We start from the raw sequence: 13,040 nt of genomic DNA, 5'->3' as shown, positions 1-13,040 counted from the left end.
TTGAAAATGCTCAGAATCTTATTAGAAGGTGGATTTGTTAGAATACTGTGTAAAAGGCTATATGAAAAAATGAATAAGAAAAAAATAATTGCAGTACTGAGGCTAGGACTTGCACAGAACAGTTTAATTTGAGTAAATAATGATGTAGTAATATATTCTAAATACATTGAAGTTTGTATATCTATAAAACCAATTTTAAGACTAATGGCCAAACTCAAATAGCATTTACAATTTCGGATGTGGAAAATGATTTAAATGCTTAGTTATCACCTTGAAAGCAATACACTGAAACACATTTTATAGTATTTTCCTAAAGCAGGAGTTCTAAACAAACAAACAAACAAACAAAGAAGCAATGGGTTCATTAAAATATCTTTAAACTGCATTTTTTAATAACATGCACCAATAGTTTAACATTATTTACAATGTAGTGATAGGCACTTAATTGTAGAGCTCACGAAGATGCAGTCCTCTGAACAGAATCTTTTCCACTTGTTCTACCTGTTCCCCTTCCCTTATGAGTTACTTAACAGCTGCAGGAGGATGTTAACAGTATTTCCCCAAACCACAGGAGTGAAGTGGGTTACTTGCTTCCAGCATTTGCTTAAGCTATTGTTCTGCTGATGAACATACGTTTTTCAGTGAAATAATAAATAGAAGGAATAAAAAGATTAAATCTGCATTCCACAGTTGCAAGGATTTGTTTGTTTAGATGGCAGTGCAGCAGGCAGATGACTTTGTTCTTGAAGGAACTGAAGGATGAAAAAATTACATTTGTGTTATTTGGGGCTGCTTGAAGTGGTTTAATTTAAGTGAGAAAGGCTCAGAAGGGGGTCAGAATATTAAAATTATTTTATTTTTTTTCTTGAGGAAGAAGTTTTAATAAATACTGGATGTTTTGTGAATAATTTCATATTACATTTTTATTTTCTGTGGGGAAAAAAAAAAGTACATAAAGTGCATACAGAAGCAGCTAGGTAAGAGTTTACAAAATTCCTACCTGCAGGCCTGGTATTTCCTATGCAGCCTCCTTTTGGCTATAACTGAAGTTCCAAGTTATGATTGTTTAGTGAGTTATGACAAATATGCCTGGCTGTTTCTTTTGCTTTTGTGATAGGTCAGCTTCTGTCATGAAATTGAAGAGGGTATAGGATGGTATGGAAAAGCATATAGTACGTGTGATACCACAATGAAACTTCAAGGAATCAAATTGCTGGGTATACCCTATATACCTATACCCTATACATCATTAACAGAGTTCTGTCCTTAATGTTAACTGCTTATACCACCAACATTTTGTGTTCACTGTCACCTCCTCTAAGTATGGAAGTTGCGTGGTATGTTGAGTTCATTAATATGAATCACTCGTATTGTGAGAAAAAATATTAGGAAACTATTTCTAGAAGGTGGTCAGTAAAAATGAAGGCCACGGGTCATTTAGTTTTAGTCTACACAGAGCTAGCTAGACAAATGGTAACGATTTCCTTTGTCCGGTACACACAACACACGGTATTTCCCTGTTAATAAAAAATCTTTTAGAACTGCTCCCAACAGGGATAAAATAATCTGTGTTACTGTAAACAAGGTTACATGCCTCTTTTATTTGCATATTAAACAAGTTATCTGCTGGCCAGTAGTCCAGTTTGCCACAAAACAAGTTTAAAAATACTGAGAAGTGAGTAATAAAAGCAGGACACAGTAACAAAGGGCCTTATAATTTAGTATTCTGGTGTCCTTTCAGGCAGAGACATGAATTCTCTAATTTCAGATAAACCAAGGTTAGACCTTAAACACCTTTAATGACAGGAATAAAACAAAGACACTAAAAACAGTAACATTTTGGAAATAGTTTCAAGTGTTCTGATAAATTATGCTGCTGATAGGAGTGCAATTACCTTTAAGATTGGAACCACTTAATGAAAATAACTGAAGCTGCAGTCCATGCTCGGAGTGAAGTGTCTCTGATTTCTCTATGCTCCGACATAACAGGTAACATCTGAGTTCACTCCTTTTTTTCTGAGATACATCTCTCAACACTGTGCTCAACTTTAAGAAACAATCTAAGAATTGTCCTAGGCTTCACCATCACCCAGACATTGTAATGTGAATTTTAAATTCCCAGAGGCAAATGCTCCCTTAACTTGTCATGCTGAATTCCTTCATTTTGAATTAATTTTATCTCAGCCTGTGAAAGGTATAAAGTGGCCATCAGTGGTGGATCAGTGTCCTTCAGATAAATAATGTGTCATAATCAGAATTGTTAAAGTTGCAACTTTTTATCAATTTCTGAATAAGAGTTCTCCGCAAAGTTGTACACCTTTGCACTTTTGTTTTACTAATATTCTTACTTCTTGGGTAAGATGTGCCATTCTTTGCAGTTAATAGGCAGTGTGTCCCAGAGCAAATATGATGAACAGAAGAATCGACTTTCTGAATGGCTGGTAAAGATAATTTAGTACTGAAGTAAGAGGAGTTATGTCCTCTAGAAAACGTATTTCTTTCTAGTATTAGGAAAAATTCCCAGTTGACTGAATAAAGGAATGGCTAAGATATTTATCATCCATTTTTTCTTCTTAGCAAACTCACCAAAAACATCATTAATGCCAAGACTAAGTATATGAAGATTGATGTTGTGCACTTCAAGGGTTCTTAAGAGATCCCCTTGTGAACACATTAAGATCGTTACCTCTTAGAAAAATAAAAAGTCAGTAAAAAAAAGCTGAAGGAGGCAGATTCGGAGCTGTCATATTTTGAAAAAGATTTTTTTGAAAAATGACGGTCAGATCAGGTGAACAGCAAATTGTTCTGTTCTGCAGGTGCACCAAGTGCACATTTATTAGCTGACCATGTGGAAAGTAGTACACATGACCTCATTATGCTAAACAAGTACAACATAAGCTCTTTGATCTTCTTTGGGCATTCTTGAAGTACATAAAAACATCTAACTCTTGAATGTTTTTCTATCTGTAAAGCTATCTGTGTGTTCCTGCATGCTGGCATTCTCCTTTGTGGAAAGAGTTCTGTATTTATACCCAGGCATACAAAGTCCTCACTTCTCTCAATTTCATCTTAGACAAGAAATCTACTGCCCTGTGAAGTGAAGCAGTACAATAGATTGACGTTTTGGTGAAAGATGGTCTTCAAAATACTATTGCTGCAAAGATTTACACAAGGATTTTTAAATTTTACTTGGTTTTCAGTGAAGATCCAGTAAGAACGCTGAAGTGATGCCCTGAAGCATTTGTGTCATACTAAAGTATTGAAAAAGGGTATTTCAGTGCCCAAAGTAAACTGGGGCTTCTCTGAGGATTTCCTGTTCATTTCTTAATAGGTCTCTTACGAATTGCAAGGATTTGAACTGGAAATTTATAATTGCTCAATCTGTAGGCAACTAGAAACACATTTTTAGAGTTATAGCTGGGTGTTGTTTCGACAGCTATTAAACTGCATTTCTGCAAACTGTTACCCATTGACTGAAGTTACTGGACTGAGAGTAACGTATCTGGGAGAAGACACGGGACACAGACAGCTCTGGACTGCTCTTCACTGGGTTTTGAATCACATTGCTCAGAAATGTTAAGGCAAGAGTTGACCATATATATTCAGCAATTCTTTATTTAGAGCATTCTTAAATCCTGTAGGTTAAATAATTCTATACGATTTTCATATTGACTAATGACTAATACTGTGGAAAACAGTGTCAATTAATTTCCAAAAAGATAATGAGATTTCCACACAATTTTGTGCTGTATTATAGTACTATGACTCAGTATTTCCAACAAAAATTGTGTATTACGGTAACCCTTGTTTGTACATAATATCCTTGTTATACACTCTCACAGTAGAGATGAATTAAATTATACTCTGAAGCAGTGTTAAAGTAATGCACTCTTCCTACAAACAAGTTCTGTTGGTCTCTGGGAAAAAGAAGGATTTTAGCAGCTAGTTGTGTAGTCTGCTGATGTGTGAAAATTGTGGATTTTTGAAATCTAGAAACATGGCTGTTCCAAAGATCAAACTGCAGAAGGTACGAATGCACTCAAAAACAGTTAACTTTTCAAATTTGCTTTTTTTTTTTTTTTTTTTATGTTAATGCTCCCAAAGATCCTATTATCGCAAGCAATGAACATAGACAACAGATGCTTTTTGCAACTGTCCTTAATGATACTACACATAGCTCCTGTTTGGGACTGGACCCACCAGTCTTCCTTTGAAACACTTCTTTTGGCAAAGTTCAAAGAATAGAAACCCACCAGGTGTAGGATATACAACCATTATAAAAATTAAAGACATAAATTTTATTGACTGCATTGAAAAATACCTATTTTCAGATCTGTTTAAATCTTCAAAAATCAAACTTAAAAAACAGCATCTAGACCTGCTGAGCTTGTTCCCTGTCTGGTGCAGCATTACATTACTCTAAAATGCTCACTTGGTTATACTGCTGTGGTTATTTGGATATAGCGATCAAATGATGGCCACCAAAATAACACTTACAAAAGAAATCCACTTTGTATACTACGAAGGTCATTTCAGAAAACTCCAGGCTTGCAGAAAAGCAGCACAGAGATGCCATCTAGCAGTAACTCTTAGAAATTTCCTAGTACTTAATAGATCATTCTTTCAAGATACTGCTTTTGCGTGTAGGAGAAAGGAAAGATTTTATATTCCAAGTCTTTTTATATAGTTGGCTTCCTGCTGAATATCTAATCATCCTGCTGGAAATAAAACTTTACTGAAACACATTATAATGAATAATTTCCTTGTATTTTTCAGTATAAATACAGAGCAAAATTAGAATCAAATTAACAGATGTGACATTTTAATAAGTGTCTTAAAATTGATATTCTACAATTAGCATTAAGAGTATTTAAAATTAATCATTAGTGAGCTGTCTTCCATTTGTTAAAGGCTAATTTCCAGAGCAGGTCAATATTCTACATCAAGCTTAGCAGAAAAAAAGACATAAAAATACAACATGGGCAATAAGTTACTGCAATTGAAATAAAATTTTAATGTGCCAGAAATTTAAGAATAAACTATACATATTTTTAGCATATATTACCATAAGATGGCAATACTTAAATACTTTACAATGAGTAGATAACACAGTAAGTTTAGCATAAAACCCCTGTCATAGTAAGAGTGCCTGTGGACAACAGTCTTTAAAGTCAGTGATAGCTAGTTCTAAATCAAAGCTTTTTTTTTCTTATTTTTTTTCTTGGAAATATTTAAAAGTAATAGATGAGTTACAGAAATTATTTCTTTATTACTTAGATATTATGCAGAACATTAATAGGAATGTACTGTGGCATGCTTTGAAACATCTGTCATGATTTATTTTCATTTGTGTGTGTCAAGGGCATCTAAAAAGTTGTGTCTAGTCATGAGCATGTTGCACAATTATTTGTAAAAGAAGGAAATAATCACCTCATTGTTTCCTAATACTAATTTCACGTAATATATTTGCTTCCAAACCTGCAGGGCAGAACATTGTTATTCCATTTAGCATAAAGTAAGCTAAATACCTGAGGATTGCTTCCATTTTTAAAGTGATTTCAATCATAACTTGTATTTATTTGCTGAAAACAAACAAACAAAACCAAACCCACAGACCTTGTAGTCATTTTGCATACATCATTTTTCACAGAAATACATCAACAAAACTCAACTATCATCTGTCATCTATATGTGGCACCTTTTCATATGCTTAAAGTGGAGCAGTATCTTAATCAAGGATCTGAATAACCATTTGTTCTCCTGTTTTAATTTCTGAAAACCCAATTTATCTCTGATAAAAAGCAGACTTGGATTAAGGGGCTCTTGTTTTTACATATTCTTAAGGACTTTAGAGCTTCTGGCTCATGACCTCTTCACGGAGTTAAAAGGGCCTGCAATGAACATTTTAATATCCCTGAAAATGTCACACACAGCAATGACTAAAAGGCCATTTTTCTGCCCTCTGCACAGTGTGCCACAGCACAAAGGACTAGAAGCAAAGTTTCAGAGATAATTTATGCAGTTCCATTCCAGTGGTGCATCCTGCTTTTCAGTGCTCGATGGTAACAGACACCTATGATGGAACATTTCTTCCCAGTGTTGTTATGGGGCATATCTCTGACACCTAAACTAAGCAAAATTCTGCCAGCTGAAGGTCATCCACTTCATTAGTGGTTTTACTCTTCTGTGGATAGACAGTGATACAAATTGTGTTTATCCTGTCTTCAGGCAGCCTCTTTGCCTGCAACAGATCTAAGTGTACCAGAAGACAGAGCAATGACTGGAAACCTGTGATTGCGATGTGGCCATGTGCTCGGGCTCACACAGCTGAGGAACTCCTGTTCCCCGCCTGATACGAGTCTCTGCAGAACACAGCGATAGCGATGCTGTCAAATAGCTGCTATTTAATATCAGATGGCTATAATTCATTATTAGCTAATGTTATTAATCATATATCATCTCCTTTTATGTTGTCACCGTATCTTATGATTACTGCAGCTGTAAATCTGTTTTTCACCGAATTGCTTATTAAGTTCTGTCTTTATATTTTCGTAGGAGGAATACCCTTTTCACGCTGTTGGAAATTCCGTGCGTATTTTATACGACTATGTCAATTATTTAAAAGGGAAAAGCAAACTGTCAGAAGAGCCAAATCCTGTCTCGCGGGGCTGCCTGGCACCCGAGCGGTGCCGCGGGGGGGACATTCACCCGCACAGCGGAGCGGGCTGCTGGGGGGCTGCCCGCAGTGCCCCGCGATCCTCTCCCTCTCCTCACTTTGCCGGGTAGGAGGCGGCACGGCACCAGGAGGCGGCTGGCAAGGTGTGAGCTCCCGCAGCGCCGCAGGCCCGCCGGGTTCAGCCCACCGCGGCGATTTCAGCGGCGCAGCGCGGTGCTGCTCCTCAGCCACCTCCTCCAGACCCGCACCGCCGCGGCTTCGGCACCTGCCCCGGGGGAGCCCCGGGGGAGCCCGGGGCCGCTCCTGCTGCCGCGATCCCCCCCGCCCCGGCCCGCCGAGCCCCGTCGGCCGCGGCACCCGGCCGGCTCCTACCTGGGCAGGGTGCAGGGCGGCCAGCAGGGACAGCAGCAGGAGCCTGGGGACGCTGCCGGGCGCCCGCATCCTGGCGCCGGGGCCGCCTCGCCTCGCCTCTCGCCTCGCCTCACGCCGCTCCCCCCGCGGGCACCGCGCCTCCCGCCGCAGCCCGAGTGGAAGCGGCGGCGGCAGCGGCAGCCGCCCGGGGGCCGCTCATTCCGCGGGCGAGCGAGGACGGCGCTGCCCGTGGTGCCGGAGCGGCTCCGCTGCCCTGCCCCGGCCCGCCTCCGGCCCGCCCCGGCCCGCCCCTCCGCCAAACTTCGGGCCCGGGAGGCGGTGGCAAGGATGCGACATCATGGCTGCCGCCCGTCCGCTGCCCGCCCGCCCTCAGGCGCCCCCTCGCGGGGCAGCTCCTGCGCGGAGGAGCTTGTGGCGGCTCCGTCCTGTAACAAAGCGCTGGTAAAATGGGTTACGGCTTTAATTAGTTGCCCTTACAGCGCTCGAGTTCACGACCCATAGTCAGCATAACCTTAGGTTTCATGCGTTAGTGGTTCTCAGACGGGCTGGGGCACGCCTGAGGTGCAGCTGGAGAGCAGCCGCCCGAGCCCGCGCTCCGCTTCACCCGGGGGCTGCCTGAGGTGGCTGCCAGAGCCCCAAGGGGCTGCAGAGCCCCGGTACCAAGCGGCCCCAGCGGGGTGCCCAGAGGCCTTGGGGTGTCCCCTTCCGTGCTTTCTCAAGGGCTTCTCTCCTACAACTGTTACTGGTATTCGTTACTTTTAAATACCTGTTTTATATGCATACAATACTGAGTTCCTTTTTTTTTTTTTTTTTTTTTTAATCTGATAATCTGATTTGGCCAGAGAACTTAAGCCTAGCTGGTCATCAGAAAAAGCGAGTCTTCCTGCTCGCTTCATCCTAGTAGTTGATGACCAGGAAACATTTCTTCATTCTCTCCGCACAGCTCTATCCTATAGCAGCAATTCTAAATGCTGTTGTGAACTTAACAGTATTTGCTGTTCTGTTTGAAAGAGCCCCGGGTCCTGGATGCGGTGTAAGATTTACTAGCTTTTATTAAAACACATACAGCAGTTCCAGTATTCAGTGGTAGCAGACATCCTTCTCTTCACCAAAACCAACCTGAGGGTAATTTAAGTACTCACAGAGAGGAAATAAACTTGGAACTGATGAAAAGATGTCATCTCATGAAAAGATGTCATCTTTTCTGAGGGATTGGCACATTTTTACTACTTGGGGCTGATTGAAAAGGAAAAGTTTCCATATTTTCCTATTACAGTGTGATTGGAGCACCATTCCTCTCTCTTTAGGAACCTGCAGGAGGCTTCCTTTTCATCTTCCCATGAAAGTAGAGGAAGAAACAGCTGCTAACTGGGGACTGAGCTCCTGTGTGCAGGCAGTAGAAACAGTAAGTAGGTAGAGGATTATTTGTCTGCGTCCCCATTGTTTTGGTTTGATTTGGTTTTATGGGTTGGGGTCGTAGGAAGTGAAACGAAAAGAAGCTCCTTTTGTATCAGGCTTGGTATTAGGATTAAAGAGGAGAGAAGGGAATTGATTCAGGGAAACTAATAAGACAGACCAGTCGCTTCTGTTGTGAGATACAAATAAGTTTTCCAGTTTTGCATGGCAAAATGTATCAGCTTTACTGTTGGCATGTGTTTGTTGTTTTTGGTTGGTTGGTTGGTTTGGTTTGGTTTTGGTCTTGATTAGATGTTAACTTTTCTGGGGTCTACATTTTCCCTTTGTACTTTTTCAGCAGCTACCACAGAAAAGCTAATGCTGTCATGGATTTTCAGGTGCTGTGTAATCTTAACAAAGAAAATAGGATCAAAAATATTCTTAAAGAAAGAAGAAAAACATCACAATAAAAAACAAAATAGCAGTGCAAAATATTATTTAAGGATGTTTTTAGGTACAGTATGTTGGTGAGTTCTCAAGCCCAGGAGAGTGTTTTGGTTAAGTGCTCATTAGAATGAGTATGAAAATGGCACTGTTTTCTAACCTGTTTCCAAATCTACAAGATTGGTGTCTTATGTCTTCAGGAGTTCTGCTGAAAGATACATGTAACAGAATCTGTTCTGCCCACATGCTATCTGAAAGGATTGTATATCAGTGGCATAATAATTGGATCAAGGATGCCAGTTTTCCCTACAGTGATTTATTATCTTTCTGCGTTCTGAATTTTTTACAGGATAAAAATAATCAGGTTTGCTTTTGTGAGTGAATCAAAATGTATGTTTTATGGTAAGATGACTTAGAGAAGACTTCTTTCAGTCATAATTGTCTTTTTCAAAGATATGGTCTTAAATTTCTATGTAAGGTAGATCTGCAAAGTGTGGATCAAAATAATAATAAACTGCAGAATTTATGAATGAGTTTCTATTGAAATTCTATGAATTTACAATGGAAAGAGAATACCCTCTGATACATACCCTATTTTAGAGTTTCCATCTATAAAGAAAGTACAAAAAGATACAGAAAGGAGACTGGTTTCAGCCATTTCTATTCTCTATGAAATCAGGATAAGAGCCGATCAAGGGGATAGCTGCGTATATGTGGCTTCAAGCAAAGGTAAAGTAACAGTACCAAAACACCAAAACTCTGACAGTTCTCCAAAGGATGAAGTGAATGGTGTTTTCAAAATAGCCCATTTCTTACAAAAACAAAACAAAACAAAGAAAAAACACACATAGATTCTAAAACCACAAAGGTAGATATAAAGGTATTTAGAATTTTACTAGAATATGTCAGTGACTAGTTCTTTAATTTTCCCTTCTCTTTCTTCCTCTACACTTTATCACTTTACACTCTTCTTTTCCTTCCTTCCTTCCTCCCTTCCTTCTTTTTTTTTTTTTTTTTTATTGTAGATGAAATTGGCAAAACGTATGAACTATTAATCATGGCATGCAAACTTTCTGAGGAGCTTCAGAAAAGCTCTATGTTTGCCCACTTCCTCATGCTGCTTGGAACATCTGTCTATGAAATCAGTAAAATATTGAAGAGTACAAGTTAAAAATAAAACAAAAGCTTCCCAAGGCCCCCGAAAAAAAGTGAGACATCAGATCTCCTGAACTCTTCAGATACTTTTCACCTGTTATAGAAACTAATTTGTTTGGTACATGCAAAAGCACCAAAATGTGTTTTAAAAGAATACATAAGGATGACATAAAGAGACCCCATTCTATTCTGTTTGATTTTAATGGTTCATTACAGAGAAAAAGAAACTACCTAATAGACTAACTCGTCCATCCTCCTGCAACCTGACAAGTAATTTCTGAGTCAGAAAAGACTGCAATCAGACTAATGAAAATTACTGACAATTGCTACCTGTAATTGAGTAATAATTGAGTTTGTTAAAACATATCTGAAAAATTAAACAAAATTCAAGCTAATATGAGAAGGTTTTGTTTTTGCTGTGTCTCCTATAGTGGCAAGGGAATACCTCATTCTGAGCATTTCCTTCTAACAAAGCTTTTACTCATATCCTTAAAACCTATCAAATTCTATCTGTATGGCATTTCTTCTTGAATTCTTTGTATGGAGACAGTTGGCAGTCAGGGTAAAATACTCAGTCTTGAGAAAGAAGAAAAAGAGATATCAAAAGCTTTCCTGCAGGCATCAATGACGGCGTATTAGCAAAATGGTGGCAAGCTGAATACAGCTTGTCTAGACAGTGAAGGATATTCTCAGTGTGTGGCTAGAGTTATAACAACTTCTTTTTGACACCGTATTGCAAGAAGCATTGCTAGCACTTGGAATAAAGACAGATACTTGTTCACTTGGGTACACTGGAAACTGAAGTTGATAAATTGGAGGTAGGTACTGAATTATATATAAATATGTTCCAAGTTCTGCAATCTGAATTTGACAGCTCAAAAGTACTGACTGGAACTATGATAAAAGACGGCATATATACACATACCTAGAAAGATACTACTAAAATTATTTATGGCAGGTCATGTCTGAAAGCTGGTTTTAATTGCAGTGCTATCAAAGGTTTTTCTAGAAAAGAAAATATTTTATAAAATCTGTCTATCTTACACTCTCACTGATTATTTTGTGGGTGTTGAATATTCCACCAGTTCAGGAAGGTAGTCCAAAATTGGAATTTGAGGCATTCTCTATGTTTATGATAAGGATGAAGAATTTAGGAAATTGGGAAGAGAGGGGTTAAATACTGACCCTGTTGACTTTAATGAAGGTGAAATGTCCTTGGAGAGCATTATTACATCTCACATTAAAGAAAAGATTTTGATTCGAAGAGCTGAAAATGAGATAAAAATGAAAACAAAAACTACTATCGATGCAGAAGCTGAACTTCTGTGATAGGTGACTACATTTGTAATAAACATTAGAGACACAGATTGCTTAAAGTGTTGTAAACTTGGGTGAGTAGAGGATTCAGTAAAGCACTAATTCATTGAGTTTAGTGAAGAGTACATAGATGTTAAATGAAATAGAGAGACATTGTAGGTCTCTGGACAGAATTCTGGACTACTGTAAATCATTAAATTTGCCTGTGTAGATTTTACCATCATATATATATATGTATGTATGTATTATGTATTGACCAGCTCATAATTATTTAAAAGCACACATACTTAGAAGAAATATTCAGTCATAATTATAAATTATAATGCAAACATTCAGATGAATTTTGTGTTCTGATCTGTTTTCAGGTTATGTGTGTTATCTTCATACCTGTTATATTTCCCCCAAAAGAAGAGTCAGTGCATCTAGTGTCCTATGTATCTCTTCAGTGCAGAGATTTCTGCTGGACTGGAGAAAGAATAGTTTGAACAGGACTTGCCACAAAGACAAATGAGCTTAAGATTTTTTTTTTTTTTTTTTCTGTAAGACAGTAAGCCATTGCTTTGATTTTTAATCAGTTTCTGTTTTAAAAAGAATATAGCAGTACAGAACTCTCTGCGGTACTATTGCAGTATTTGTGGTTCTGTCCCATATAGCCAAGGATGCTTGTTATAGCTGATGACATAAACTCAGGTACTGTAAGGTACTCTAATGATAATTTTTTAGTTGACATGTATTAGATATTTTAATTCCAGCTGAATGCTAGAATGTAACTGATCTAGAAAAAAATCATTGTGTAAGCTGATGCTTAACAGGCATTCCCCTGGTGCTTCTGTAGAGCTTGATTTTGAATACTGATGTAGGAAAGGTATATATTGGTGTTCTTTTTGAGATCAGTTTAAGAAGGAAGACAGCTTTTTAAAGATAAATGTGAGGAAAAGAATTAAGAGAAATATTTAAAAAAAGGTCTTTCAGTTTACTTCGTACAACATTTGTCAGGTTCTAGTGCAAGTCTCTCTGTAAAGTGAGTTGATATGTCTCCTGGCAGTTATCAAATGGTATCTACTATTCTTCATCTGTGAGGTTATCCAGGTGATACACTTTGTTGTGAATGAAGACATCTGCAAACTGGTGCCAGGCAAGTCTCAAGGCAGTGTTTGCTGTGCTCACTGACAGATGTACTGGGTTGTCTGAACAGCTCAGCAAATTCAGCGTCCCACAATGTACGGTGTTATTTGTTTTCTGTTTTCTTATTACAATACAAAATTTAGGAAACCATAACTTTTACTTTTTTGTTTGTTTGTTTGTTTGTTTCATTCATCCAGTGTTACCCCAAATACATCTTTACTGTTGGCTCTAGTTTTGTTTTGATTTTACTCCTACCCAGTTTCACAGCAGGAACAGAGGAACAAATTAAATGATTCTATTCATTTCAATGAATATATTCTGAGTATATTTTTATGGATCAATATAATATGTGCTATATAGCTTTAAACAGTTTTACCTACATACAGTTTTATGTATAAATAGTTTGGGGCCATTTTGAGGTATAATATTATTTACAGGAATAGTAGGGTACAAATCACTCAGTTTTCTAATCTGATGTGGTTTTGTTGAAAATCAAAAAGAAAAAAGATTATGGAAATAAAAAAAAAAATGGTGATAAGAGATATCTAATTTTTTT

The 13,040-nt window shown here is 38.2% G+C and overlaps 1 protein-coding gene and 1 long non-coding RNA gene across 2 annotated transcripts in view; one reads left to right on the top strand and one right to left on the bottom strand.

Annotated features, from left to right (window-relative positions):
• Positions 1–7,280, bottom strand: part of LOC140003093 (noelin-3-like) — a 47,931-nt gene extending 40,651 nt beyond the window's left edge. The window contains exon 1 of the mRNA XM_072041896.1: positions 7,049–7,280. Within this exon, the coding sequence (XP_071897997.1) occupies positions 7,049–7,117 (69 nt within the window). The 5' untranslated portion in view covers positions 7,118–7,280. The remainder of the gene's footprint in view (positions 1–7,048) is intronic.
• A 76-nt stretch (positions 7,281–7,356) lies between these two features.
• Positions 7,357–12,786, top strand: LOC140003094 (uncharacterized). The gene is made up of 3 exons (XR_011811078.1): positions 7,357–7,489; positions 8,356–8,453; positions 11,725–12,786. It is a non-coding gene; the product is annotated as an uncharacterized lncRNA (long non-coding RNA).
• The last annotated feature ends 254 nt before the right edge of the window (positions 12,787–13,040 follow it).

This window comes from Anas platyrhynchos, chromosome 8, assembly GCF_047663525.1.
Source record: "Anas platyrhynchos isolate ZD024472 breed Pekin duck chromosome 8, IASCAAS_PekinDuck_T2T, whole genome shotgun sequence".
In the NCBI taxonomy this organism is placed as follows: Eukaryota; Metazoa; Chordata; class Aves; order Anseriformes; family Anatidae; genus Anas; species Anas platyrhynchos.
Note: the sequence above shows the minus strand (reverse complement) of the source record. Positions and strands in the feature narration are given on the sequence as shown.